The sequence below is a fragment of the Furipterus horrens genome, unplaced genomic scaffold, assembly GCF_987537825.1.
Source record: "Furipterus horrens unplaced genomic scaffold, mFurHor1.1.pri manual_scaffold_16, whole genome shotgun sequence".
Taxonomy (NCBI): domain Eukaryota; kingdom Metazoa; phylum Chordata; class Mammalia; order Chiroptera; family Furipteridae; genus Furipterus; species Furipterus horrens.
The window spans coordinates 6,862,151-6,888,880 of NW_028327186.1; the positions used below are offsets into that span (position 1 = coordinate 6,862,151).

The 26,730-nt window shown below is 44.0% G+C and overlaps 1 protein-coding gene across 1 annotated transcript in view; it reads right to left on the minus strand.

Moving 5' to 3' along the window:
• MCTP2 (multiple C2 and transmembrane domain containing 2) overlaps positions 1–26,730 on the minus strand; it is a 106,464-nt gene that overhangs the window by 35,853 nt on the left and 43,881 nt on the right. The window contains exons 10-16 of the mRNA XM_090263627.1: positions 24,120–24,306; positions 21,548–21,641; positions 16,628–16,730; positions 15,204–15,306; positions 6,116–6,217; positions 5,158–5,232; positions 3,182–3,301 (exon numbers count right to left, since the gene is read on the minus strand). Of these exons, the coding sequence (XP_090119753.1) occupies positions 3,182–3,301; positions 5,158–5,232; positions 6,116–6,217; positions 15,204–15,306; positions 16,628–16,730; positions 21,548–21,641; positions 24,120–24,306 (784 nt within the window). The remainder of the gene's footprint in view (positions 1–3,181; positions 3,302–5,157; positions 5,233–6,115; positions 6,218–15,203; positions 15,307–16,627; positions 16,731–21,547; positions 21,642–24,119; positions 24,307–26,730) is intronic.

Sequence of the window (26,730 nt, forward strand, 5' to 3'; positions counted from 1 at the left end):
CAAACACATAAATATCTAAAGCTTCAAAAACCCATTTGACCAGCACTATGTTAATAATAAATCTGAAAACAAATTTTCATTGTGGTTGTCCTTTGTACCAACATAAATCCAATCTGAATGTTCTTCGGTCCACAGAAGGGATCAGAGACAGAAGCAATCCTCAGAATCTCATATAAATTGTTCCTAAACTGTCCTCACAAAATGTTCAGCAGAGAAATTTTTTGTTTCCCAAATGCCTTTGACGTGTGTGTGTGTGTGTGTGTGTGTGTGTGTTAGAAGGGTCCGTTCTATTACTGCTGCTGTTGCTTTGAAGTTTCATATAAAATCATTTCTCAAAACTCCAGGATCTCTAAACACGAAGAAGTTTATATATGTTAAATATGGGACGTCACTAAGAAAGTGGAGAATTGCATTTTTAACCTTCTTGGGGTGGGGAGGCTGATTGATGCTTTAAATTATGTATCATATTGCAGGCCCTGTCAACTCTGAAGAATAAATTCTCCATTTTTTTCTACACGCAAAAATATTTCAGGAGAAAATGCACAGATGTGAAAATCATAGCTTTATGAAGATGCCCACTGATATATGGTGGATTTAGATTACTTTTAACATCAAACGTCCAAGAAAAAAATTTAATAAAATAAGGAATCCATCAATGCCCCACAGACGGGCCTCCCTTGATGCACTAGGTGTACAGTGCCTGAGAGATTGGTGGAAAATCCAAGCTTCATAAACATAATCCTTTTTTACAGCATTAGGAGACCTTTGCTATTTAAAATAATCTTCTGATGATGACATCTGTCAAGCAAAAGTCTTACTGTCACACGAAAAAAATTAATGCACTTAGGCCACAATACAACTTTGGGTCTTTTTATAGATAACATTGGGGTTTATAAAATATAAGTACCCAATAAAAAACATAAAAACAAAAACAAAAAATCCATAGATATGATTAGTTCTACAATACCAACTATGTCAGCTACAAGCAGCTAGCATAAGTCTATACGCGAGATCCATGAAAGCAAAATGTTGTCCAAAAATATAAAGGTCTGGCTTACACACAATCGTACTTAAAATTATTTAATAAAATAAGGGAGCTTAAATGCATTTTCTTCTGTGCTCGTTTTAAGAGCAGAAAGAGTTCTGGAATGACCCATCAGGAACGTCATTACGAAAACATTCTCTGATAAAATTATACTTCATCAGCTTAGGGAGGCGAGCACCCCTCTGGAGCCGCAGGAGATGAGGTCCACCACGGTGTTCCATGTAAGTGCAAGACAAACGCAGAGTTTCAAATTAAAACTGAAAACCCAACAAGTTGTGCTCTTTGTTCCAGTACCTTCGGGACGAGAGAGAGAGAGAGAGAGAGACAGAGAGAGAGAGAGAGAGAGAGAGAGACAGAGACAGAGAGAGACAGAGAGACAGAGACAGAGAGAGAGACAGAGAGAGTCAGAGACAGATGAGACAGAGAGAGACAGAGAGACAGAGACAGAGAGAGAGTCAGAGACAGAGACAGAGAGACAGAGAGAGACAGAGAGAGACAAAGAGCGAGCGCCTGGCAGAGGGACCAGGCAGGGCAGACGTGGCCGCCCTGCCAAAGCCCCCTTACCGATCGGAAACCCCCACTAAGACAACCTATTCCTATTCATTTGTTGTAATCTTTCTTCAGATCAGGCAGGCAGCCCATTAATCATTTCTGTCATTCTCCTACATAACCCAGGGCAACGGATCTGTTTTTCTAAAAATCACAGCGCCAGAAGTAAGCTCGAGAAAGGGAAAAGCCTATCCTCCTTGCAGAGGCTGGCCCGGGCTGCTGCCTGGAAGAAGCCACCCGACTGTGGACGGCTTTCCTCTTCCGCCCAGAGTCGCGCCGAACGTTCCATGGCAAGTTTGTGAGAGAACTCAGGCAGGAGGTGGAGGAAGAGAGGCTGAGAGGAACCCACCACGTGAGGCCTCCGTGGAGAGTGTGAGAAAGGGGGACGGATGGATAAACGCCGAGGCCGAGACAGACATGGAGTCATAGCAGCCTCAGTGATGACTTTATGAAGGCCAATCGTTTTCCCCAACTCCAGACCGAAGGAAAAGTTTATTAAAGGTCAAGGCCGCAGCCAGCATAGGCCCTCCACATCCCGAAGCAATAAAGAACTAAAATTAACTAAACCGAGCAAAATGCTCTCCAACGACGAGGACAAAGCCTCCGAAAGAGCTGATGTACTTGCTCCATAGGTAGGAACCTTAACGGCTGGAGTGACCTTGAACCCACAGATACCCTGAGCTTTTTTGTTTCTTTTTTTAATGAGGGTGTGACTTTGAGGCAGGAGACAGCCTTGACAATAGAGTACAGGAGTCAGAATGACCATGTTCATGACCTGGTATCATGACTCAACCACTCACACGCTATAGGAGGCCCTACTGAGATCTCTGCACAAGACGGAAACCAATGGGCAACACAGAACGTCCAAGACTGGACATTGGTTTCTCCTCCCGTGTCTGACCCGACGACCCATCTGACCGAAGACAAGTCCCTTTATAAACGAAGCGGGATGCCCAGCGGTGCCAAGTGAGTGCACGGTGCCAACTTTCAAGCCCTCCTGCTTCTTGGCCTCTCAGGGGCTGACTAGGGGGGTGTTAAGATCTCGGGCAGCCCTGAGGTTCTGTGATTTCATTACGTTTAGAGGGACGGGCCACTGACATCAGCGAGAAGTGCACCTCACACACACGAGTGGTTCTCGCTTGTGGGGTTGGCGCAACTTGGAACATGTCGTTATCAGTTATTTCTCAAGGCAGGTGATATGAATAAGTGATGTTTATATCGAAGTCAGTGAGCGGTTTACTTAAAACAAAAATTACAACAATTCCTGTGTAAGTTAGTCGTGGTTTCTCAATGGCCATTTTCCAAAACACACTGGCATATTCACTGGAACAAAAGGGCAGAGACACACACAATGCAGGGACCCCACCAACATGGTTAGAACCCTACCACCAAACATTTAAAACTATACAGAACATTGGCCCTTAGAAAGAGCAATGGATGCTGCTGATGCGTATGTTCCCGTACTGCGTGACCTGCGGCGAGGATGGCTGGGTACCATTCTGCTTCGTGTCAGTAAAATAAGGCCCGTCTGCATCTGGATTCAGGGCTCAGACGCCAGCACTCTGAGCATAGAGAAAGGAAGCTTACCACAAAGGCCACCGCACTCCGCAGTGTGGACTCCCACTGGAAGCAGCTTTTAAGGAACTGTATTGTATTCCATATCGCCATGGTGATTCTTTTCACACGGTCCACATCTCTGGATAGGATCTGACCAAAAGAAACGGAAAACCGAGAACCAGATTTGAAGACCCCAAATATTCTCTGTAGATCAGGCAGCCTGGTCATTTAAATTGTACTTCATATTGCTGCCAGTTAAGAAATAGAAAGGAAGAAGTCCTCATGCTTCCTCTAAAACCCTTTTTAAAATACCCTCATCCGTAGAGGAAAGGGAAATGCAATGTATTTCCCAGCACCTTTGGTAGAGAATAACCTGCCTCAGTAACGGTCAATGCAAAACTGAGCTGGTAAAAGATATAGAAGCCAGGAGTATGGCCCGTGTGAGGGCGTGTGTGTGTGTATATGTGTGTGTGTGTATGTGCGTGTGTGTGTGTTTGAGAGACAGAGAAAAGCAGAGAGGCAGAGCGACGGGAAGAAGCGTCCACCTTGTCTAGTTTAGAAGACGACGGATAATTCACAGTAGAAGCGTACAGGTGTTCTAACTCATCGTGTCCAGAAGAAGAGTCTCTAAGAAAGGAGAGCTCTGGGAAGGGAACCCAGTTCTCCCATCTCCCAGCGGTGTGAGCTTGGGCCAGCGTCTTCACGTCTGTTACACACTGGGATTGATATCAGCACCGACCTTGAAGACTGGGGAGCGACTTAAAGCGCTCGGACTAGTGCTTGTCACGTAGTAGGTGCTCTGAAGTATTTGCACCATGAGCACAAGTTTTAATTTTATGCAAATGAGGGGACACCTCGTATGGGGGACACTGAGTGGGAAGGGCATGTGGGAAGGACCCTGACGTGTCCCAGGATGCCAGCCCCAAACCCCCTGGTGCTCTCCAGCCCAAAGCCACCCAGCCGGCCAGGAGGTCTGTTTTTGGCAAAGGAAATGTCTTTTGTCCCAGTTGTAGGCAGATTCATTTCAATTTGTTTGCAAAGCGGCTACCCCACCTACCTCAGCTTAGGTTTTAACTTTCAAGTAAACAGAGCAAAGGCAATAATAATAGTAGAAAAAAAAATACGAGGTTTACTCCCATTACACAAAGTAAATATTACACTTAATGTTATTGCAGACCAAAGCAAAACACAGGGATGCTCCCTCCAGAAGACGTTTACACGCGCCCAGAAGTTCACGGGAAACAAAGGGATGCTAAGACACCTTTATATTTAACTGCTGCATGGCACCCACAGCTGCACACCCCACAGGAAGTGGTGGAAGTAATAAACACTTTCAAAAGGGGACACTTTGTCCTTTGTTACAGAACTCAAGAGGGACAATAGGGACAGAGTGAAATCCTGAACAGGACAGGGCAGGGTCTGAAAAGAAATGTAAAAGTCATGTTTTAAAAAAAAAATGTGAAACTTCCCCTACTGAGCTCAGACCTTCCCTTCTGGCCGAAATGAAAACAGGAATTCAGGGCAACAGGCCTAGAGTGAGACCAGCCATTCGAAACGTGGCCCAGTGCCAACACACCCCAAACTTAAGACAACAGAGATGTGGCGGGAGAAGCTGTGTGAGTCCGAGGCTCGGCATCTCGAAAAGAGCCCCAAATGGACAGAGTACCTCCCTGAGGCTTTGAAGGACAGAGACAGAAATGGCCGTGATAAAAGGAGAGCAGGCAGGCAAGGGGGTTCCGGGGGGGACGCGGACAGAGACCGGAGGTTTATAGGATGGTTCTGCAGACGAACGGACGGCGGACCCCTGTTTTATCCAACAGAGATGGTTTAAGGCTCGCCCTTCTTACGGAGCTGACGTCAGTCTCTGTGCTGGGAGAGGAGTGAGGAGGAGGAGGAGGAAGAGGGAAAAGGAGAGCGGGAAGGGGACGCGCCAGCAGGTGATGACAAAGAGGACTGCAGGTCCTGGAAGCGGGGTGCACCAACGAGCCGGCCTCCCATAGACCTACCTTTTTGGACAGCTTGCGGCCGTCTTCTACAAAGCGCTTTTCCCTGGGAGTGAAGGTCCTGATACTTGCTTTGATCTGGAAAGACATCATTGTTTAAAAAAAAAAAAAAGAGGCATTTCTGTGGATTTCATTTTTCCTCTTTTCTTCTTAATGACTGGGAGGAATGTGGACACCAATACCTTCTGACCCTAAGGCCCTGGGCGGGAGGCAGAGGAATGGTGGCCACCCCCGCGCCCTGCGTGTGTTTCTGGGGGTCTCACGCATGAGCTTCACTCGCGTGGGTCAGCCTGGATCTGGAAGACTCCAGAATGTTTGCAAATCAAGGGAGGTATTTTATTTTATTTTTAAAAACATATTTAAAATTTATTTTTAGAGAGAGGGGAAGAGAGAGAGAAAGAAACACTAATGTGTATGGCCTCTCCCGTGCCCGCAACTGGAGACCTGGCTGGTAACCCAGGCCTGTGCCCTGACTGGGAATCGAACCGCTGACTCTGTGGTTCACAGGCCGATGCTCAATCCACTGAGCCACACCAGCCAGGGCTCAATGGAGGCTGTTTTAAACCACTGCAGAGACTGGGCTCATGAAGTTCTCAAACGGAAGTGTCCAAAAAGGAAAACTTCACATGAAACTTTTGAACTCCTTTCTCACCAAAAATATATTGCATGCGAAAATCTGCTTTCCACTTATAAAAACACCTTTTGTACAGATAATCTCATTTTGCCTCAATGATCCTGAAAAACAGGATTAATACCAAGTGTCCAGCACTGATTTGATGGCTGAGTTTTAAAACAATTCTCTTTCTCTACCCGCCCCCATAAGCAGGTCTCTCCCGGAGCCCCTCCCTCTTCCTCTCTGCAGGACTTCTGAGACACTTTACACTGATCTGAGTTTCTCCAGACTGGTCACCTTCCATGTTAGGTAGAGAGAAACTGGGATATAAGGCCCAACTAGACTCACCGGATTATAGATGAGGTCCATCTCCAAGTAAATAACTCCTTTAAAAGCTTGTTCTAAATCTTTATTCTTCAATACGTAACAATTTGTTTGTCCATCTCGAATCTGTCATAAGCAATAGACACAATACAAACTCTCAATGGGGTTTAAATTAAACACACTGACAAAGCTGAAAACGCAGAACGCCAACACAGATGCAACACATATTCCGCAGACATTAAAATCGGCTTAAATCAGCTTTTCATTCTAGAGTGCTGTTATTACATAACTGATAAGAAGTTAAAGTAACAATTACCAGGCTGGAACTGATTATATTAATGGAAAATCAGGGGTAAAAATAATTCCTACATCCACACGGACGTGCCTTCAAAAATCTCAGAGGTCAGCCATTTTTATTTATTTTTAAAAAGATAAATATTCTTCACAATTCCTGGCCAGTACTCCTCAAGACAGCTCAGGTCATGGGAAAGGGGGAAACGGGGAAACTGCCACCGATCAGAAGACGAAGGAGATAAGAGAAGGAAATGCAGGCTGGTGGGTGCCTGGCTGGGTCCTGCAACGGACAAAGCACATCACTGGAAAAGTTGGTGACATTCAAGTCAAGAGCAGCGTTTAGTTAACCGCAGTGTGTACTGTCAGGTTTTGGTTTGGCCTTATTTTATTTTTTAAGTTTTGACATGGGAGTGGTCTATGGGAACTCCCTATCATCTCGGCAACTTTTCTGTACATCAAAAAGTATTCCAAATTTTTTTTTTTTTTTAATTAAAATATGTCTTTAAAATAAAGGAACCAAGTTTAAGGACATGATCAGTGTTTCACAGCCAGGGGGGGAATGCAAATTAAGTACATCGGTGGCCAACCAACGTGGAGGTCCGCAAATCCAGAGACATGGAAAATGGACAAATTGTTGACAAACCTTCAAAATAAACAAGTATCTCTGGGAGCCTCTCTGGGCCAGCATGTCACATCAGCTCCGCACACTCATCTAGCTGCGGACCCCAGCACATAGGCATCTAAGAAAAACACCTTCCTGCGTCCTTTTGGGAACAACGTGGCTCCCCTGAAGGCGCCTGCCGTGCAGAACGGAGAGCGGGGATGCTTTCAGGGCACACAGTGGTCATGTATGTACTGAGGAAACTTCGGGCGTGCAGGAGGCATCCGCGTTAACTCCCAAAATCGGAGCCGCCCAAAGGCCCCATGGGGGGACGGCCAACGATCCCAGATTTGAAATAACGTAGGAAAGTTGAGGCCATGAAATTTGAGCCATATTTTAAAGGGCTATTGCTTGTCACTAGGAGAATTTAGCACAAGCGTTTGTATAAACAGCGGTGAAAGCGAGTTGAATAAGTCACGGGGGGGGGGGACACACACACACACACACACACACACACACACACACACACACACAGGGAACAGAGCCTTTTCACTTTACAAGGGAGAGGTCACCTTCCTTCCCAAAGCCGCCCCGCCTCTCGAGATTGAATAGGTCTTCAACAGAAAGATGGTTTTCCTGGCCAGTGGCTAAAAGGAAGGCGGGGAGGGGGCCCATAAAGACCTGGTTTCCTTCCTAAACGGTGTCCAAACAGGATTCGGAGCTTCCTCTTTTATCCACAGTCTCACTTAATAAATTGTGGGTGTTAAAGTTGAAAGAAATAAATATAAAAACAGCATGACAGTGTGCCAGGCTGACTTGCGTCCAATTTCGCTCAGCTTCCATCCAGAGGCATTGTACTGTTATCTTAAAATTTCCATGATTTCTTCAGGGTGAGGGAAGGTCAACAGAAGAACAAGAGGTGTCAGTAGAAAAAGAACTATTTTATAGTAAAAGAAGTGGTGTTGTCCTGGGTGTGTGCGTTTTGGTTTTTTTTTAATTGGTAAATGATCGTTTCCTTTCTCAATGCCCTAGTATTGTGTCAGCAAACCTCGGAACCCACCTAGGGACACGAAAGGAGCCATTAAAGATGCAGATGCAATTAGGGCTATTCGGGTTCGGCACTTTGATATGATAGTATCTTAAAATACATAAGGTACAAGTTTAAAAAAATGTTAAATGTTTGGGAAAAAAATGACAGAAAAAGATTAAAGTCCCTTAGAACGTCCATACATATCACAATTCCTCCCCTCTGGATGGAAATTAGAAATTTGGTATGTATCCTTCTTAAATTTTTATTGAGAATTTATATTCGTAAATATATTCTTGAAAAAAAGGTTTTAAATTTCTGGTCTACGTGTCCAATCGTATGCACTTTGCCCCTTCATTTTGTATCTATCAATATGAGTTCATAGTTGATAAGTTGTATGAGCATATAGATCTCTCATTTCTTAAAACTGCTATATAATATTCAAAATATAAATAAATCACAATTTGTGAGTTTTCCTGTTGATGAACATTGGTTGATTCCACTTTTCCAGTCTGTCTGCTCTCAGGACTATCTTTTAGGAAAGGCTAAAGAATTTAAAGGAAAGAGGAATATACTACTTTGTATGTGAAATACATTTGGTTCAAGAACAGATCGGTGTATTTAATATTTAGTATCGTAATTAAACACTGAAATGGTAACCAACAAGAAAAAAAATTTAAAATGTTTCATATGCCACAATCTTGTTTTAAATTTAATCTTTATTGTAGTTTCCACAATCGTTATGTAACTGAACTTCAAACACCAGAAAATAGGGTTAAAACTACTGTAAAATCCCAACTTGCCAAATTCCTATAGGTGAGCATTCTGTAATAGGAAATAAATGCAAAACATTATTTTCTTGTCAAGAATTGTTTTTTATACTGAGGAATCAGAAAATTATTTTCTATCACTTCATAATTTTTAAAACTCCATTAAACAAGACAATTAAAACACAGGCAAAAGAAAATTCAGTCACAGGATCTACATATTTTGATGGTTTTTTCCCTCCTACAATGTTGTATTAATTTATACTCCTAGCCTCTGTGAATAAGCTCATCCATTTTCTTGCAACTCTGCCAACTGTAGGCATTTTTGTTTAATATACAGCAATTTCATAGGAGTAAAATGGCCTCAGGTTGTTTTAATATGTGCTTTTTTTAATAACTAATGAGACTGAACATTTTCTCTCATATGTTTATTAACCGTGGGCCACGGTAGGATTGTGAGACCAGCCAGACTTAGATTCAATTCCCATTTCTGGCATTTAGCATCTGTGTGACTGTGGGTAATGCCTGTATCTCCTGGAGTCTCAGCTGACTCTCTGAAACAGACATCTAAAATATAAATGCTCAAAGATATGTGTGGATTAAATTTTAATCCATTTTATTAAGGTCCCTCCCACAAGGCTTGTTCCAAGTCCTACTCTCCCCAACAGTGTTTGAGAGAGTCCCTTTTCTGCACTTAGTCATCACTGTTAATGAAAAATCTTTTATTCTGTTTATTAATCCAATTGCTTAAAACCATTTAATAATTTAAGTTACTAAAGTAAAGGTGATAAGTATGACAGCTTGCCCTGTAAGTACTTACTATGTGCTACACTGGAATCATTTTACATCTGCCAAGTCATGTAAATCCTCACTGCGGGCCTCCACTGTAGGCATTATGATAATTATCTTCATGTCATCAAGGAGGAAGTAGAAACAGAGAGGTTTAGTGACTTACTGAAAATCACACAGCCAGTTAAGGAAAAAGGCACTGCTAAACCCAAGCGTTTTGGCTCCATCATCTATACTCTTGATAATCATAATTATGTGTGAATGAGCATGAACCATCCATATGATTTATTCGTTTAACTTTTCTGCTAGGTTGGCATGTCTTTTCCTTACTGTTAATGATATTATCCATTTGCTTGTTTAATTACTTTTCACAGAACTAGTTCCTAGATTTATCAAATACACGGTTTATCCATCTTCCATGTTATCGCTAATTTTATCTTCATCAATTCCTAATTTTCTTAGCTCTATCTTGTTTTAGCTCCTTTTGTTGAGAGGCTTAAATGATTTTCAACCTTTGTTGTTTAATTATAAAAACATTCAGGTTAGGAATTTCCTCTGAATAATACTTTTGGCCCTTATCCACAGTTTTTATGTATACTATTTTATTGTTAATTTCTATAACTGAAGTTTTGGTATCTACATTAGCTGCTTGGGATTTTTTTTTCAACCAAGTGTTTTAATACTTGTTTCATTTTTGTTACTAATTTTTATTTTCATAGTACTGTCATCACAGTCAAGTTTCTGCCATTGCGGAATCTATTGAGGCATTCTGGACTCCCAACATGCTTCATACGTGAATATGTTAAGTGGATATTTGAACATAGTATTTTCTATATTTACATGTGTGTATGCACACACACAGACTGATCAAGCTTATTGCTTATTCTCTAAAGTTTGAGAACCATCACTTTGGTATGCCCAAAATTTATCTAAGAACTTGCTCAAAAAAGATCGCATGGGCCATCCCCAGAAATTTGGCAGCTGGGGGAAGGTGTGTGGGACTTTTGACTAGTAACAGACACTCTGGGCAACTTGGACTGTCGGACATTTGTGCCTTCAAGAAATAGTACAGCCTTCTTTACTTTCGGTTACTGATATTTTTAAAGCTGAATAGATCATATAGATTTTCACCCTGTGATTCTAATTTTGCAATTTTTTCTTGTATTTCGTCGTCGTCGGCAGCCGTCCGTCTCGAGAGACGATGGTGTAGCTTCTTAAGAGTCTATCTGCACCGCCGAGAATGGCTGTGCAGTCCGACTCGGGAGTGACATGGTATCTGTCTCCTCCCGTGTTGAATCGACATCTTGTGATGACGCTGAAGCTACAGAGCCTGGGCAGGGTGATATGGAGGGTCTGCTGTTGCCCATGCAGCAGACCCCCCCTCTCTTCGCAGCTGAAGGGTCCAAGGGAAAGACGGAGTCAATACAGCTTGGCTTCAGGTGCGCCGCAGGAGTTGCCGGTGTTGACTACAACGTCAAACCGCCTTAGGGACTCCGGCTCCGGATTTTCTGTCAGGGTTTACTCCCTTAGCCTTTCCCCTGAAGAGGTATGCCGCAAGGCAGCGGAGGTTTTTTGGAGTCAGAGTTTTCCTTCTCTGAAATATTAGATGTCTTCAGCAATAATTCATCCTCATCGCATTTTCTTGCTGCTTTTAATTATGTATAAAAGCATTTTCATATCTACATAGTTATTTTAAAAAAATTTTAAAAAGTTGAACAGAAATTAAATATATACAAGGATAGCTCACTGGCCTGGATTCTTTCCTTTCTGATGTACATGTAAGCACACACATATGCTCTGGACAATCCACCGCCATGAATAGAGGAGCTGATTTTAGAATAAGGATTTTAAATGAGCCAATATTCAGCCAGTCACCCTGATTAAAAGATACAGTGAATTCACAACAGGCCCCTTATCTAACGGACTGAAAGGCACTTAGCACATTACCATTTTGAGAGAGATTCAAAGTTGAAGAATATTCTGTATTTTATGCTTAGGCATTTAAAAATGTAGTTTGCATTTTCGCTAAAAGTATAATTTGAGTTTTAGTTTATGACTAGGTTTTTAAACTGTATTATCATAAAAATTATTCACACTTTTTTCCAAGAAATGTAATTTTTGTTTTTAAATATAAAGTAAGATATAATCAGATACTGTTCCATACCCAATAGACATAATATTGAAGCACTGAAGAATCCATTCTTATGATTTTCTCTCATAATTAAAAAGAGAAATAAATCTTTCTTCTAAGAGGCACCGAACACAGAATCTATGCGTTATCTTTCTAATGTTTATTTCTGAAGTTTCAACCAATTTTAATATGGTGATAGAACATCCTCTTAGGAGCTAAGGCTGGCAGGGCACTGCCTAATTCAACCCCAGCCTCTGTTACCTACAGAAGCCTTTTTGTGCCTCAGTTTCCTCATTTGTAGATGCTCCTAATAACAACACACGCCTCCTTAAGCTGTCAGAGAATTTATGATTTAATATAGAATTGGTGCACAGCACAGAGATTGCTAGTTAAATATCAATCGATAGATACTAAGTTTTTAGAAATTAGATCTAAAGAAGTGCATTTTAAAATACCTTCTAAATCACAAGATAGAATTATTTGAATTTCAAATGATCAACTTAAATGTTTTCCCGTTATAGATACTTGGCGCTTTGGTGTTTTCTATACCGCATCGGCGCCTACACGTCAGGTAGAGAATCAGTTCCTCTGGGGGTGCCTGCTGCAGGACAGCCCACACAGACGCTCTGAAAGAGCTGACCGCTCTCCTAAAGTACCGGCCACGGAATCGGAAATTAATCTGGATTAAACAGCTGCACGGAACGATGGCCTCTAAAGCGCCTTATTCAGGCCAAGAGTCCTGAACGGGCCACGTGGCCCGGGCCACGCTGCTGTTCCCCACTAGAGAGCCTGCAGATCGGGGCTGGTTTCTCCGTGTGCCCCGGTCCTGTGATATCAGAAACAAACACTGTACATCACGTCGATCTCTGCACGGCTTACAACCTCGGGGAGTTCTCCCTCACCACTAAACAAGGGCCAGCGTCCTTCACACTTCAGGCTACCAGATCTCACACACTCCTCTCCCAGGCCACCCTGTCCTGGTGTCCTTCTGTCCCATGTTCACTGCTATCCGCCTGGCTCGCTCCGCGCCACCCGCTCCGTCCGCCGCGCTAATTCCTGGAATTGGTCAGTCAAGGCCGTAAACTGGAGCCCTTTGAACTTGAAGATCTCCTGTCTGGAAGTTTCTCCAGATGTCCCCATGGCTTTCTCTCTTACCTCCTTAAGTTCTCCCTCCAAAGGCCCCTTTTCCGTGAGGTCATCCCTGGGCAGCCCAGGATAAACTGCCTCCCCGCCCCCCGCCACAGACACACACACACACACACACACACACACACACACACACACACACACACACACACACACACACACACACACACACACACACACACACACACACACACACACACACACACACACACACACACACACACACACACACACACTCCTGGCGTTCCGTTCCCCCGCTTTACATTCTGCAGAGCATCTTACGTCCTGTGTATTGGTTTGGGGTTTGCTTGTTTGGTTTTAGTTTGTATGTTGCCTCCTGCAAGCAAAATCGAAGTTCCAAGAGAGGAGACAGCTTCACGGTAGCCATCGTTAGAGCATTATTATCTAAAGACAATGCCTGGCACAACCTGGACCCCGGACAGAAACCTACCCAACAAAACGAATGCACAGATTGCGGGTCCGCTGATCAACAACCTGGAAACAGCTGAGGGGGCAGGGGACTGCCCAAATTCACCAAGTCTTTCACAAACCATTCTGTAACATCTCGTATTTTAAAGGGTATAGTTTGAAAGCTGCATGGATTGAGGCCAGTGGCTCTCCACTAGGGGTGACTTTGCCCCCCTCAGGGCTTCGGGCAATGTCTGCAGAACTCCTCGGTTGTCCTAACAGTGGCGGGCGGGCGGATGCTCCTGACCTCTAGTGGGTAGAGACCAGGCATGCTGCTAAGCCTCCTATGATGCCAAGGGCAGCCCCACAACGAAAAATAATCCATCCAAAAACGACCACAGCGCTAAGGCTGAGAAACCCTCAACCTGATGTAGCCGGAGGTAATTTCTTAGGTCAACTCAACAGCACGCAGATATTGTACGAGGCAGGGGAAGAACAAAGTTGGTCAGCTTCTTGGTGTTATAGGAAGACCAAAGACACGGAGCTTTCATAGGCAAAGTAGAGGGAGGCTAAAAGAATAAGACATGACGTAGTGTTCACCCAGTAAGGTGTAAAGTATGCTGCTAAAGATTTGCCCATAAAAACAAGACGAGAAATGCCAGAAGTATGTATAGGAGAGAAAGAGGAAATAATTATAAAGGACAGTCTGTGCTTCTCGTCCCTTTAGACCGCTCCAAAGCTGTGCTCCATGTCCCCGTGGCATGGATTCTTTTCGGAATAACTGACAGAGTTGTGATAAAAAAGGAGGAAATCCCAGGTTGGCCTCTTTTCCCTGCGAGTCGGCGGGGCCTGCTGCCGGCGGCCCAGAGCATTTGGCAGGAGCTGGCTGCTTCACCCCTCTCTTCCGTAACATCAGGGCTACGGGAACTTGGGGAGAAATTAACCAAGGGATCGAAAACAGAAGAGACGTAGAGAGGTTTGGCATTGCCCCTCCCTGCCCCCCCTGTAAAAATCAGTGAGCTAGCCTAATCTCGTGGTTAAATTACGAGACTGTCCCAGCCACGATAATGCAGTAACAGCTCTGGGACAATAAATCTTCGGGAGGAAATAAATTAAGTCCTGTTGACTGGTGAGACCATAAGGACGCTGCAACCAATTGTATCAGTGACTGGACGGGAACCTGAAATTCTGTCTTCCAGAAGCATGCATGTGGTATAAACATGAGTTCAGATCCAAATTTTCCTTCCTTGCCCACATAACGTCGTCATTTGGTGCTTTGTCCTCTGAACTTTTTGTTCTTGTTCGTTCTGTTACAGCTGTCCCACTTCTTCCCTTTGCCCTCCTCTGCCCATCCCCCCCTCGCTCCCAGTTCTTAGCTCTCTCTGGCATGCTGGTTTTTAGCTGGACTTTGGAAACAGCCCTCTTTTTCCGAGAGAGGCTCTCGGCTTTCTTCCCCAAAGCATTGTTTGAGGCCGAAAGAAACATGATGACTAAAAAGACAAACAGAACTTTTGAGAAAGTGTCCCTTGGTAGAACTGAGAACTGCGGAGCTCCTGCCAACCCATCTTTGATGAAACGGGCAGTCAGGAGGCCATAAAGAAATATAAATATGTTTCTATTGACAAATGGAAAATCAGTCACAGGTCTGTCTTCCTTGAAACCAAAGAGCAACTCCCATCGTAAGATGGGACAGATTGAGAGTGAACTCAATGACCGGTCAACGCGTTTTGGTTGGTCCAACCATATTCGACTGACGCAGAAAATTATGTTACTTCTATCTGAAACTACTGAAAATACTTGAGAAGGAACAGGAATGAAACAGTTGTTTCTTGCTAGAGCTGGAAGGAGCATTGCTTACCCAAACGGACAAAGACAAAGCAACGCTAGACAACGGAAACTTGTCAACTATAAAATGACACACAAGCTGCGTATTAGCAAATGCAACTTACGGACAGTAAGGGAATGGAAACTTTCCCGAGAAAATCAGGGGGTTTATCTCCGTCTTCATCAAACACGGTCACTTCCAAAGCATCGTGGATATCTTTAACAGGGCTGAAACAAGAAACACACCATGTATTACACACAAAAACACACGTGTGAAGTCGGCACCGTGACGATCTGAAAACACAGTTTCGCTAATTAAGTCTGTATGTCCTTAGAGTATAAAACTACCATTTAATTAAACTCCAAAAATTAAATCAAACTGACTATATTCCCAAACCTTCCATCATAGAAGACCCAGTCATCCATATGAAAAAAGGCAACTTCTTTTCTATGTGACATTTTCCATGTCTCTGTATTAAAAAACAGGAGGAACAGAGAATGGGACAAAAGGGACAGTGATTTCAGGGTAGCTTCCCAATGAGAAGAACAAAACTAAGGATGCATTTAAATTAATGAAGAATTTACTCTAAAAAAAAAAAGTGGTCAACATCACTATTTGCTGAGAAAGCTTCCTATTATTGAAAAACAACGTGCTAAAAATCCCATCGTATTCAGAGATGTTTTTTGGGTTTACCAGAAGCCTAACATTGGCTATACGACAAGATGGAGCCATGGTCACGGGCAATGTCTCCGGCAAACAAGAGATTCTTGCATGAGCCCATTTGTGGAACTGCTTATAGCCGAGTTCATCCACGTCTCACAGATCCTTGGGAACTACCTACTTGAGAGCTGTCAACGCTGCTGAAAATGAACTTGACTCTCTCAGTTACGAGCACAGACAGAGCAGTTCCTCAATCTTATGAAGGCACTAGTGCACCCCAATTCAACAGGGGCCTCCCCTTGATGGTCAGGTGCCTCGGAATCGAAAGCAAACTAGGAAGGCCTCAGTTTGGAGGCCTCGCTATGGAGCAGGGCATTCGGATTAGCGGGAAGACAAGGAATCTCCGGAAATCTTTGAGGAATCACAGATAATCTGGATTTTTTTTTTTTTTTTCAAAAGACTCTGGCAGAATATAAGCCTTCAGGCATTAAAACGATGATATAACGTATAAGCTCCTTGAATTTAAGGCAGGTCTGCATGTGAAATTTTCTCTAACCCAGGGATGAATTCGTCTGGATATAGGGTAGCTTCCTTTTACTCCCAGATTAATTTAGTTACTAAAACGTCAACTTTATCTGCCTCCTTTAACAATCCCATGCAGCTCCAAATGGTCTCTTCTATTATTAACACTCAAGTCTATAAAAACAAAAGGATAAGAGGTCTGCAGAAGGAAAAAAAACAATAAAATCCATTCTTGGCACATAAAAATGGACAGAAAGTTCCACTCAAGAGCCCCAGGCTGCCCCAAACGTATCAGAGAGAATTGGTCTCTAAATTAAAGCCACCCCCCCTCCAGCCCCGACATATTCCAGAGGCGAAAACACTTACAATGTAAAAACTTTGTTCCACTCGGGGTTGAGGGTCTTGTAAATGGTATGTGTCTGAAGCTGGTCATTGCCCAACTCCAACAAGCAGAAAGGATCGCTCTTCCCTGGAACGAGAACGCAGGGACGGCTCAGACAAATGGATCTCCGGAGGGACAGCGGCCACGTGGACAAAGGTCACGTGCCTCTCTAACAACAGAACCGTGCTGGCTGGAAGGATGGAGGCCAGCTCCTGTCCGGCGAGCCACAGGGAAGCCCTGGGTGGGAACTCAGGGCATGGACGGGTCTTGTAAGTGTTGGAACTTTAAGGTAGATGGGGACCGACCCTCAACCCAGGGGCGGCCCTGAGCTCCCGTGACCACACAGGGATCACAGCAGCAGGGGTTCATCTGTCCTGTGTGAAATTACACTTTCGTGTTTGGCTTGAAAACAGAAGTTCACGTCCGTTTCCTTCCTGGATCCTCTTTGGGTTAATACAGATCCTTGCTCTCCCCTAACTTGAAGCCTATGCTACCTTACAGGCTTGCGCAGGGTGTGAGAGACGTGAGGAAAAGTATCAACACGGCTATTTAGGAGTTAAAACTGCTTTGGAGTGAGTGGCCACAAACACGTATGATCCTGTATGTGTAGTACATTGTGAGAACATAGGCTGCGTTGTTGGTGCTCACAAACAGGCCGGAGTTATAAGGCCAGAAAGTCAGTTCAAAGTTTTTACCTTAAAAAAAAAAAAAAAAGTTTAACCCTTACTTTTCCCACCTGACCTTTTTATTTTATCCTATCTCACACAGCTTCCAAAAGAAAAATAAAAAATAAAACAAGGTTAGGAAATCCAACACCCAACAGCGGAACCCAGAAAGTTACCGTGTGAAAACCCTGCCCCCTTTCTGCTGGGTTTGCCAGGAGGGCCCAGCACTGCAGCTGTCAGGGGAAGAATGAATGGATCTGTAACGTCCGTACGACGGGAACACATGACCTGCGCCGCAGCACACGGGCCATTTATAAAGCAGTGCGTGCTAAATTAATTGGGGGCAGAAGGACAGATGCTCCTCCAACAAATGGCCAAGGAAGGCCAGGCCAGGGCCTAATGCAGGGAGTGCGCAGGCCTCTTGATCTGCTGGCCTCCCATTCAGGTCACTGAACTTACATCTAATTCACTTAATAACCAGAAGATACTGCACATCAATACCCTGACATGTGCAGGGGCCTGCACGAAGATTAAATTTTTTAAAAAGGAGAGAGAGAGAGAGAGAGAGAGAGAGAGAGAGAGAAGAGCAGATACATGGCGAAGGGTCCGTATTAAACAGGAGATTCCATACAGCGGACTGGAGGCCTGGACAGTGTCTGACTCAGTGCTATTATCTCGGCGGCCAGTCGGCAGTGACCAAGCCGCGGACATGCGCAGACGAGTTGGTGTGGCCAGTGACAAACAGTGAAAATGGCCCCTGTCTAAAAGTAGCAGAGCATTGGTTAGAATAATACGGAACGGCTCTCAGAATCTTTGCAAACGTTGCCAAATCCGGCCTGAGAAAGCACTGGACACCGAGGAATCCTTAGGAAGACACAGGCACCAGACTCTCGGTCACTGTCACAGCAGAAAATGCCGGCTGTGGCCTCTGCGTCCCAGGAGAACAGACCCCACGGGCACTCGCGTCCTCAGACCCCGGGCATGCTGCCTCCACTAGGAAGCCTCCGTTTCCGCCTCTGCCCCTCCTGACAGAGAGGTAAAGGCCGCAGAGGAAGATCCGGATGGCTTCTGCCCAGCCAGGTGGCCAGCGCTCCGAAAGGGGGGGCCGGCTTGTTAGCTTCCGTGAGCACAAATGGGCCCCGGTCGCTGCCCCAAAACGCCCCGCGGGAATCGCCCCGTCCTAGAAGGGGCTTCAAATGCTAGACAGTCCAAATCAAAACGGCACAAAAGTGCATCTTGTGAAGTTCCTGCTTGTACAGAGACCGCTGCACTCTGGGAGCGACCTGCAGGGCACGGGGCAGGGAGGAACTGCCCGTGTTAAAGCACACGCTGTCCCTTCGACGACCGTGACCGTGACAGAGCACGCGCTCTTGGCCTAATGCTCGGGCACATGAAACCGGATCCCTCGGGCCGCGACGAGGCGGCCACTTCGCCGTTTGTCAGAGGCCGTTAGTAGGTGGCCGCGCTGCTCAGCCAGAGACCCCAGTGTGACGTTGCAGCTGGGGAAGCCGCCTGACACTCTGAGGGAAAGCCGCGGGGTTCAGGCGGCCGGCCGTGGCCCCCCGCGCGCTCAGCGGGCCCAGCTAACGGGGAACAGGCCTCCTCCTTCCAGGACCTGGGCACTTCACCTACGTGTCTCCCCGGAACACCCGGCACCAGTTCTCTGAAGATAATGCCGTCAAAGCTCATTAAAATGCCACGTGTATTAACATCACAGAACAAACAGGCAGAGAGGAGGAGGAACAAAGACATTTCGGCATTTACAGAACAACTTAATGGATACTTTAGGGATTGATTTCTTTCCCTGAAAAGGTTCCAAGTATATAGGACCTTACCATAAATTTTAAATAACAAACATTTTTACTTAGAGTAAAAACGATTCCCCATGATAAATGGAATGCCCAAATGTTCCCCAATGGCACTGAGCTAACTGCCATATACACGCTTCGGACTGTACTCCTCCCCTTTGCTCCGCCTATTTCTGCAGGTAAAACATCTCGATGACCTTTTCTTCATCCTGAAGCCATGTCACCTTGACACGGTCACGCCACCGGCGAATGAGTTTCACAGTGTTTTAGCACCTTGTACTCAACAGCCTTCGCGACTTCCGACACCACTTTAAAATTCATTTACATTCCTTGAACGGCAAGTAGAGGTTTCTCATTTAAATAATTCTACCTTTATAGGAGTTCCAGAAGTTGAATGGCAAGCAATAAATGTACTTTAGAGGTCATAACGTTCATCTGACCGGTATTTATTAAGCACACACCCTGCTCCTGGCACTGAACCAGGCCCTGATGGACACACGCCACCGGGTCATTCCCTTGATGGAGTTCTCATGATAATCTCTGCTGTTTCAGCAAATGTCACCTTTTCCATGAAAACTTCCCTCGTGGACCCCACCAGTGGAGTGAGTGCTGCCATCTTTGATCTCTGTCTGTCTACTTCCTCATGGCTCTTATAGTCCCCATTTGTGCATTTCCGTTCCATACTGAGTCCTATATTTTATGGAAAGGGTCCAATGCAGGAAAACCCAACATATATGTGCCCCTACGGCCCCCATGAAGCGTGCTGTGGGCCAGTGACACAGGCCACCAGGGGATGGGCGTTGGCTAGAGGGGCCATGCTCCTCCCACTCTGTGCAAGAAACCCTGCTTTATGCAGGTCCTCTGTCAGTCCTCTCGGGGGTAAGGGCTGTTGGTGAAGAAGAGGAAACTCAAGTGCAAGGACATTGAATTTGGTTGGTTCAAGTCCACATAGAATTCACAGTGGAGGTGGATTTTAAGCAAAGTTAGGAGGGACCTGATTTGGCTGTAGCAGAAATGAGGTAGGGATAGATCAGAGCCTTGGATTTATTAACAGACAGATAGATAATAGACAGACTTCAGATAAAATCTCCTGAGAGATCAGCAATTGCAGGTTTAAAAAGTGCTATAGCTACATACTTCAGACAGAAGCAAAAATAATTTGCTCTGGAAAGCTGGAAGATAACTCGAAATGTGCTTTAGTGATGACAAAATTACTAATACCAAAGGCACATGCAAAATGTTTGAATTAAGTGTTTTCATAGATCAGTATGATACTATAAGCACTTGCAACTAATGACTATCAGAAGTAATCATTTCAGTGTTTGGTCAACAACCCTGAGAAATTACACATTAGTATTGGCCCAACATTTTTTTTTTCCTCACTGGGTATTTCCTTAAGATCAAGATCATCTTATGTGGGGCTTTTAGAATAGTAATTTCCACAGTTATATTTTCTGAGGGAAAGGGAGAACTTTTCTTCTGAAACAAAAAAGTTCCCATTTTCCATCATTTCTGTAATATAAAGTGCTTAAACTGAAATTCTCTTTTCCAAAGTTTGACCTTCCTCAAAGTCAGTAGCAAAAGTTCAGAGGTTACCCAAATTCAGTATAATTGTTTCTGCTGGAGGAAGAGGGACCACATTCTAAAAGTACGAGATTAAAAAAAAAAAAAAACACATGCAATATCGTTCAATAGACCACGCTGTAGAATGCTCTTTGTATTCACCGACCGAGGTGGTAATTAGCATCTGTCATGTAGGGGTCTAAGTCGTCGGTCAGGACAGGGGGTGACTGGGCAATGGATGGAGGGTTACCCCCCAATCAGACACTGGAAGGTCCGAGTTACTCTCCCTGAATCACAGTCCAGTGTAATTCAGCACTAAGTGTGTCTACTCCAGCCAAGGTCTAAAAGTTCAGGGTCGTGAAGCGCCCAGAGAAGCTTTGTGGAAAACAGGGTCAGCTGCAAAGGCTGAGTCTGCAGGCTCATGTGGCAGGCACTTCTCTATAACAGGAACCAAAATCCTGGCCATGGGACCACTTCGTTGTTGACACTGTTTTATATGCATCATCAAAATAATTCTTGAGACCAGAAATCTTTCTATACAAATATAGGCACCTGCTTTTTTAAAAGGTCACTTTGAAGCAAAAAGGGTACGTAATTACTCTTTTTTTCTGCAAATCAATCAAAATTATACCTATTTTTTGGTCAGATTGGCAAAATTACAACATAATTTGGGGAGTACTGCAGAATTTCAGTCATTCGCTAGGCGTCCCGTGGGACGAAGACGTTTGAAAATCGCTGCTCCATTTGGAACAGCATGATTGCTGTGTACATGCATTGGCTTATTAAAACATTTTGCTTTGCCACGGATCACCTCAAAGAGGGAGAGAAGTAAAAATAAAAATAAAAAGTGAATGAAAATCTTTGGTACCTGAGAAGTCTGCAGCTAAGAGGTCCACCGCCTTTAAAACCTTCACTTGTAAAAGGCCGATGTCCTTCATATCTCTCAGGGAGTTCTGCAAGCTCTGGGGGAAAGAAACGTGGATCCCAAGTGAAAACAGCTTTCTAATAAACCTTTCAATGACAGAGAGGCCTAAAGAAATCGACTGCCACCTTTCGCACGTAAGGTGTAGAAACACTGCCAAGTGCATCATCTCAGTCGACAGGACAGTTAGGCTGTGCCACCAACCAGATTACAAGTGGCTGAGAATTAATTAACTCCAGCTTCAGCAGGAACACATGACGAACACATACCATCGACTTTTACCATCGCCCCCTGGTGACAGACAGCACACACGTCCCGCCGGGGAAATATGGGTGGAACCATATTCACGCTCTTTTTCCCCCTCTTTCACGTTAATGAAACGTTTAAATCACCCAGAAAGGCACCATGATTCTGACCTAGTTTGTGCAAACATTATGGATGCCAGAGGACTAAACTTGGACCCTTCGTAGATACTTATGTGTGCTGGTAAGAGAGTAGGGATGGAAATGAGTGAATTTTCTGGTCCATGCTTTACAGCTGGTGCATTAAGCTGGAGAGTTGAGCGCCAAGTATCGCCCTGTATTCACACTGATTTTAATTTTCAGTTTACAGGAGCCAAAGTATCAATACAGGGTGAGGCAAGAGTAGATTTACAGTTGTGAGTACACGAAAGTTTATTCTTGTATTATTATTTATTAAATATTATATTATTTTTGACATGAACAACTATATGCCTGTTTTTGCCTTACCCCTGTATATATTGAATTAGCAGATATATATTCAATATATCTCCTAATTCTTAAGGATGCAGAGCAATCTTTAGATGTCTATGTATTTTATATCCTTCAAAAATCGAGACAGAAGAGATAAAAGCAGATAAACTCTCTTTAGATGCTTTTAGAATACATGCACTAAAAAAGATGCCACTCAGGATAACAGTTTTTCTGCGATCATTAAATAATGAAAAACCTGTGATAAGCAGACCCTGGGGGTTTATGGAAGGATAGAAAAATCCTTACTATTGAGGCATTTCAGGGTAAAATCATAAAAGCTTCATAATCGTTACGGTTTGCTTAACCTAATAGGCAGCATTCCTAAGAACTTCAGAAAAGTTGTTTCTGCTCTGTATTTTCAACCTAAAAAATAACCAAAAAACAAAAACAAAAACAAACAAAAAAAAACTCGTGTTTCAGTGTAAATGAAAACATTTTAAGTAAAATATTTTTCCACTCAGAAGTGGAAACGCCTCAGAAGATTGTCTGTTCTTACAACCTAAAAAACAAATCCAGACATCTGAAATGCGTGTCTTGTAACGGAGCGTAGTTTTCCTCTCGCATGCTGGCCAGCTTGCTAGCTCTAAAAAATACAAACAAACACACTTGCTATTTCTATTTTGATTAGTCTTTTCAAATCTCTTTTCAGTTAGGACTCTGCCAACCCTGAGGCATTATTTGAAGCATCCCTGCTCATCTTGTTTCATGCTACTCGACAAATAACATGGCACTCCCTCTTGAACTTGGTGAAATGTCCCATTTATCCCCTGGAAAACAGGGAGAAAAGTTTTACTTCTCATCATCATCTTTCTGTTTGCTTTTAACTAAAGTCACCAGAAAACTATGAACGGTGTATTCTGTCAAAATGTCTCTGGAGGACGCGAACCTCACATGCAGAATTTGTGTTAACAGTAAAATGTGTGGCGAGGTTCCGTACTCCTGGAGAGAAGAGATTTTTTTCAATTAATCAATACACCTGCCCAGGGAAAGCTTAGGAGGCAGAAGAGTTTATGCTGAGAATAACATTCCCATTAAATAAAGATTCATCTTTGCTTCATTTTTATGCCACTTTCCTAAAGCACGTCTTTCATGTGGGGCAATAAAATAAACATATTGATTTGCACAGAAGACGTGATAAAAATGGAATGCAAATAAAGACACCTAGAAAGCTAGAGTACGGGAAAAAAAAAAAAAAAAAGCAAAGAGGACAAAGCCATTTGATTTAAAAGTGCTGAGTGGACCTTTGAGCACATTGCAGGACGTGCACAAAAATCTCCAACTGCCAATATTACCCCGAGGGGGACAGAACAAGTCCTCTGGGCCTGCCAAGGCCTGGCCTGGCTGTAGAAGACACACACGTGGGTCCGGAAAAGCAGCCATAACATCGCAGACATGAATGGCTGCTTACCAGTAACCACGTTTGTGAACCTGGATTAACGCTCCTGTTCACACAGGCAGACACGCTAAACAACGGTGCGCCTCCTCGGGGACTGCGATTTCCTCCAAAGAAGACCTAAAGCTACAAACTCAGACCCTTCTGCTGGCTCGTGTACGCGCAAGAGGGAGAACGCGCGTCCGCTTCTGCCTTCTCACGAGTGCGCCCCACGCCAGGCCTGAGGTCTATGGGACGGACCGTTACGCTCCGGGCAAAGCTCTCTGTCTGTGCGGTTTGGGAACGCGCAGACTTCGGGGCGCCCGGAGAGCGGCAGAGGGAGTGGGAAGGGGACCCCAGGCAACGCACTCACATAGCGCCGGGCGATCTGCGCCCTCTCGCCGGGGTCCGCCAGGGGGCAGACGCACAGGTCGGAGACGGACACCCCCGCGCAGGGAGTCAGCGTGATCAGCAGCAGGAGCGCGCCCGGGCCGCTGTCCAGGGGCAGCTCCAAGCAGGTGCTCTGCTTGAGCGGGAGGGCCGCGATGTCCACTTTGCATCTGGAGAAGGAGACAACCGAGAAAGAGCGGTGGTTAAGTCGCGGCCGCGTGGGAACCTCCGAAGCCCCCGTGTGTGCCTCCCGCCCGCGCAGCGCCCTGGGCCTGGGTTTACTGGGCAGGGAAGGTCGCAGGGGCTCGTAATACTCCCAGCCTAACACGATCTCAAATGAAGAAGAGGTAAAAAAAAAAAAAAAAAAGAAAGAAAGAAAGAAAGAAAATGCTAATAAAAAGAGTCAGAGCCTTGACAAATAAGGTCTGCTGAAAATCACTGATAGCAAGAATTAGGGAGAAGCCCTGGACGGGTAGCTCAATGGTGAGAGTGTCTTCCCCATAGACCAAGGTCGCGGGTTCGATCCCTGGTCTGGGCACATACAAGAATCAACCGATGAGGCATCAGTAAGCGGGACAGCAAATCGATGTCTTTCTCTCTCTTTCTCTCCCCCTCCCTCTTTCCTCCCTCCCTTTCTCCCTCTCTCTAAAAATGAATACATAAAAATATTAAAGACTTTAGGGAGAAATCAAGTTTCCAAGTTTAAGCATTACAGCTCTATATGGCTTCTCTGCAACTGTGCTTTTTCCAGCAAAGAGACTGAAGCGTTCACAAAAAAAAATAAATAAAATGAGAAAAGACAAGAGAAATGTAAGTGGGAGAGGGTTAAATAGAAAAATCATTTTCTTCCAGATTAATGCCAACTGCCGAGTTTTTACTTAAAGAAGCGTGTTAAGGTGTTTTCCTAATAGGTCCAGTTCCATGGGGTTTCCCCCAGGTGGATTTCTTTTTGGACAAATGGAGCGTGAAGTGCCGTTGATGGACCCCACTTCAGCAGCCCTACTAGGAAGGGCTGTCCCCATCTGCTATAAATTGCATGTTTTCCGCCTCTTAACAGCCAGCGTTCTGGGATGTTGAAACCTCAAACACATTTAAATACAGGCGCAAACACCAAAAGGGGGTGCTGAGGCGCTGAGCACTTATTTGCTTTCAAACTGAAAAACTGGATTTGTCTGGACCACACCTGCTTTGTTTATGCACAGAAGGGTGGAGGAGAGGAGTGTGTGTGTGTGTGTGTGTGTGTGTGTATTTTGTGTGTGTGTGTGTGTGTATTGTGTGTACAATCCTCCCTTGCCCTCCTAAGTTATGAAATCGGATGAACACCGAAGACTTTATAAAAGGATGAAAGCCCTGCCCTTCCTACAATGTGTGACAAGGACTTTGTATGTTTGCAGATCGTTAGAAATAGCAAACTTACCTAATATACTATAAAGCAATGACAATTATGAGCCATACGGATAGGTAGAAAGCTTCAGTTTCATAAATTTGAATGTAAGCTTGCAACCTTCCCAATTAAAAGGAAAAATACCCATAGTATTGAAAGTCTATACCAGTTTTTCCTAGAGAATAAGAAGTATTTTAATACTGACATGTATGGATAAAATTAAATATACAGTATGTGGGTATTTTCTAATTAGCACAAGTGATTCCTGTTATGAGAAGAGGCAGCAATTAAGAGTTTTTGCTTGTAATAAATTCATCACGTATTTCTACTAAAGACACATTACAGAAAAAGATGTCTTTTAAAATAATCCTCTATGGTTTGAATCCAAACCATTCTTTTTTCTGGAGCTTCTTTAAAGTTCAAGCTTACTATGGTGAAAGGAGGGGTTATATTTTTTATTTAATAAGCAAGGATGTAAAAGTGAGGAATTAATTTTGCTTGGCGAGAAAGTTCAAGCGTTTTAACTATGCCATGCCTACAAAACTAAGTACCCCCACACTCTTACAATACAGCGGTAGTACATCCAGCAGGAATGCTTGGGTGAGCATTATTTTACATTTTTACAGACCCTTCCATTTAATAAAACTCCTTACTAGGGAAAAATGAATGATCCAAATTTGGGAGAATGTTCTCTAGTGATCACTCTTTAGCCCAAATTAGCAATAACCTATTTATAACAATTAATTTTAATATCGTTACTAATGGAAATTTATTTTTGTCCTAAGCTAACCATTTTGTTATGGTGGTAGTTTTGCTGGTTTTTTAACAACCGAGAGTTATTCAGAGATAAGAGCTCAGAGATCAACTGATGTGTGAGAGTTAAAATGATGTGTAATGAGGCAATAATAAAAATGTTGGTAGATAATTCAACATGGACATGATATTAACCCTAAAAAGTCATCTAAGAAGACTGTGAGCCCTATTAGCGTATTTACAATAACTTTGTCAACTCTCCTAGTGATGGTGTAAAGCCCCAACGTACTTGAACGGGGACGTTTATTATTTTAAACAAATGCTGAATCGTGTACCAGACAAAACGCAAAGCAAATACTGAGTTTCTTCCCAGAAATGACACATTGGGAGACGTCTGCACCCCCCTCGTTTTTAAAGATTATTGAGACAATGAGAAAGCACACCTGTGTGAAAGCAG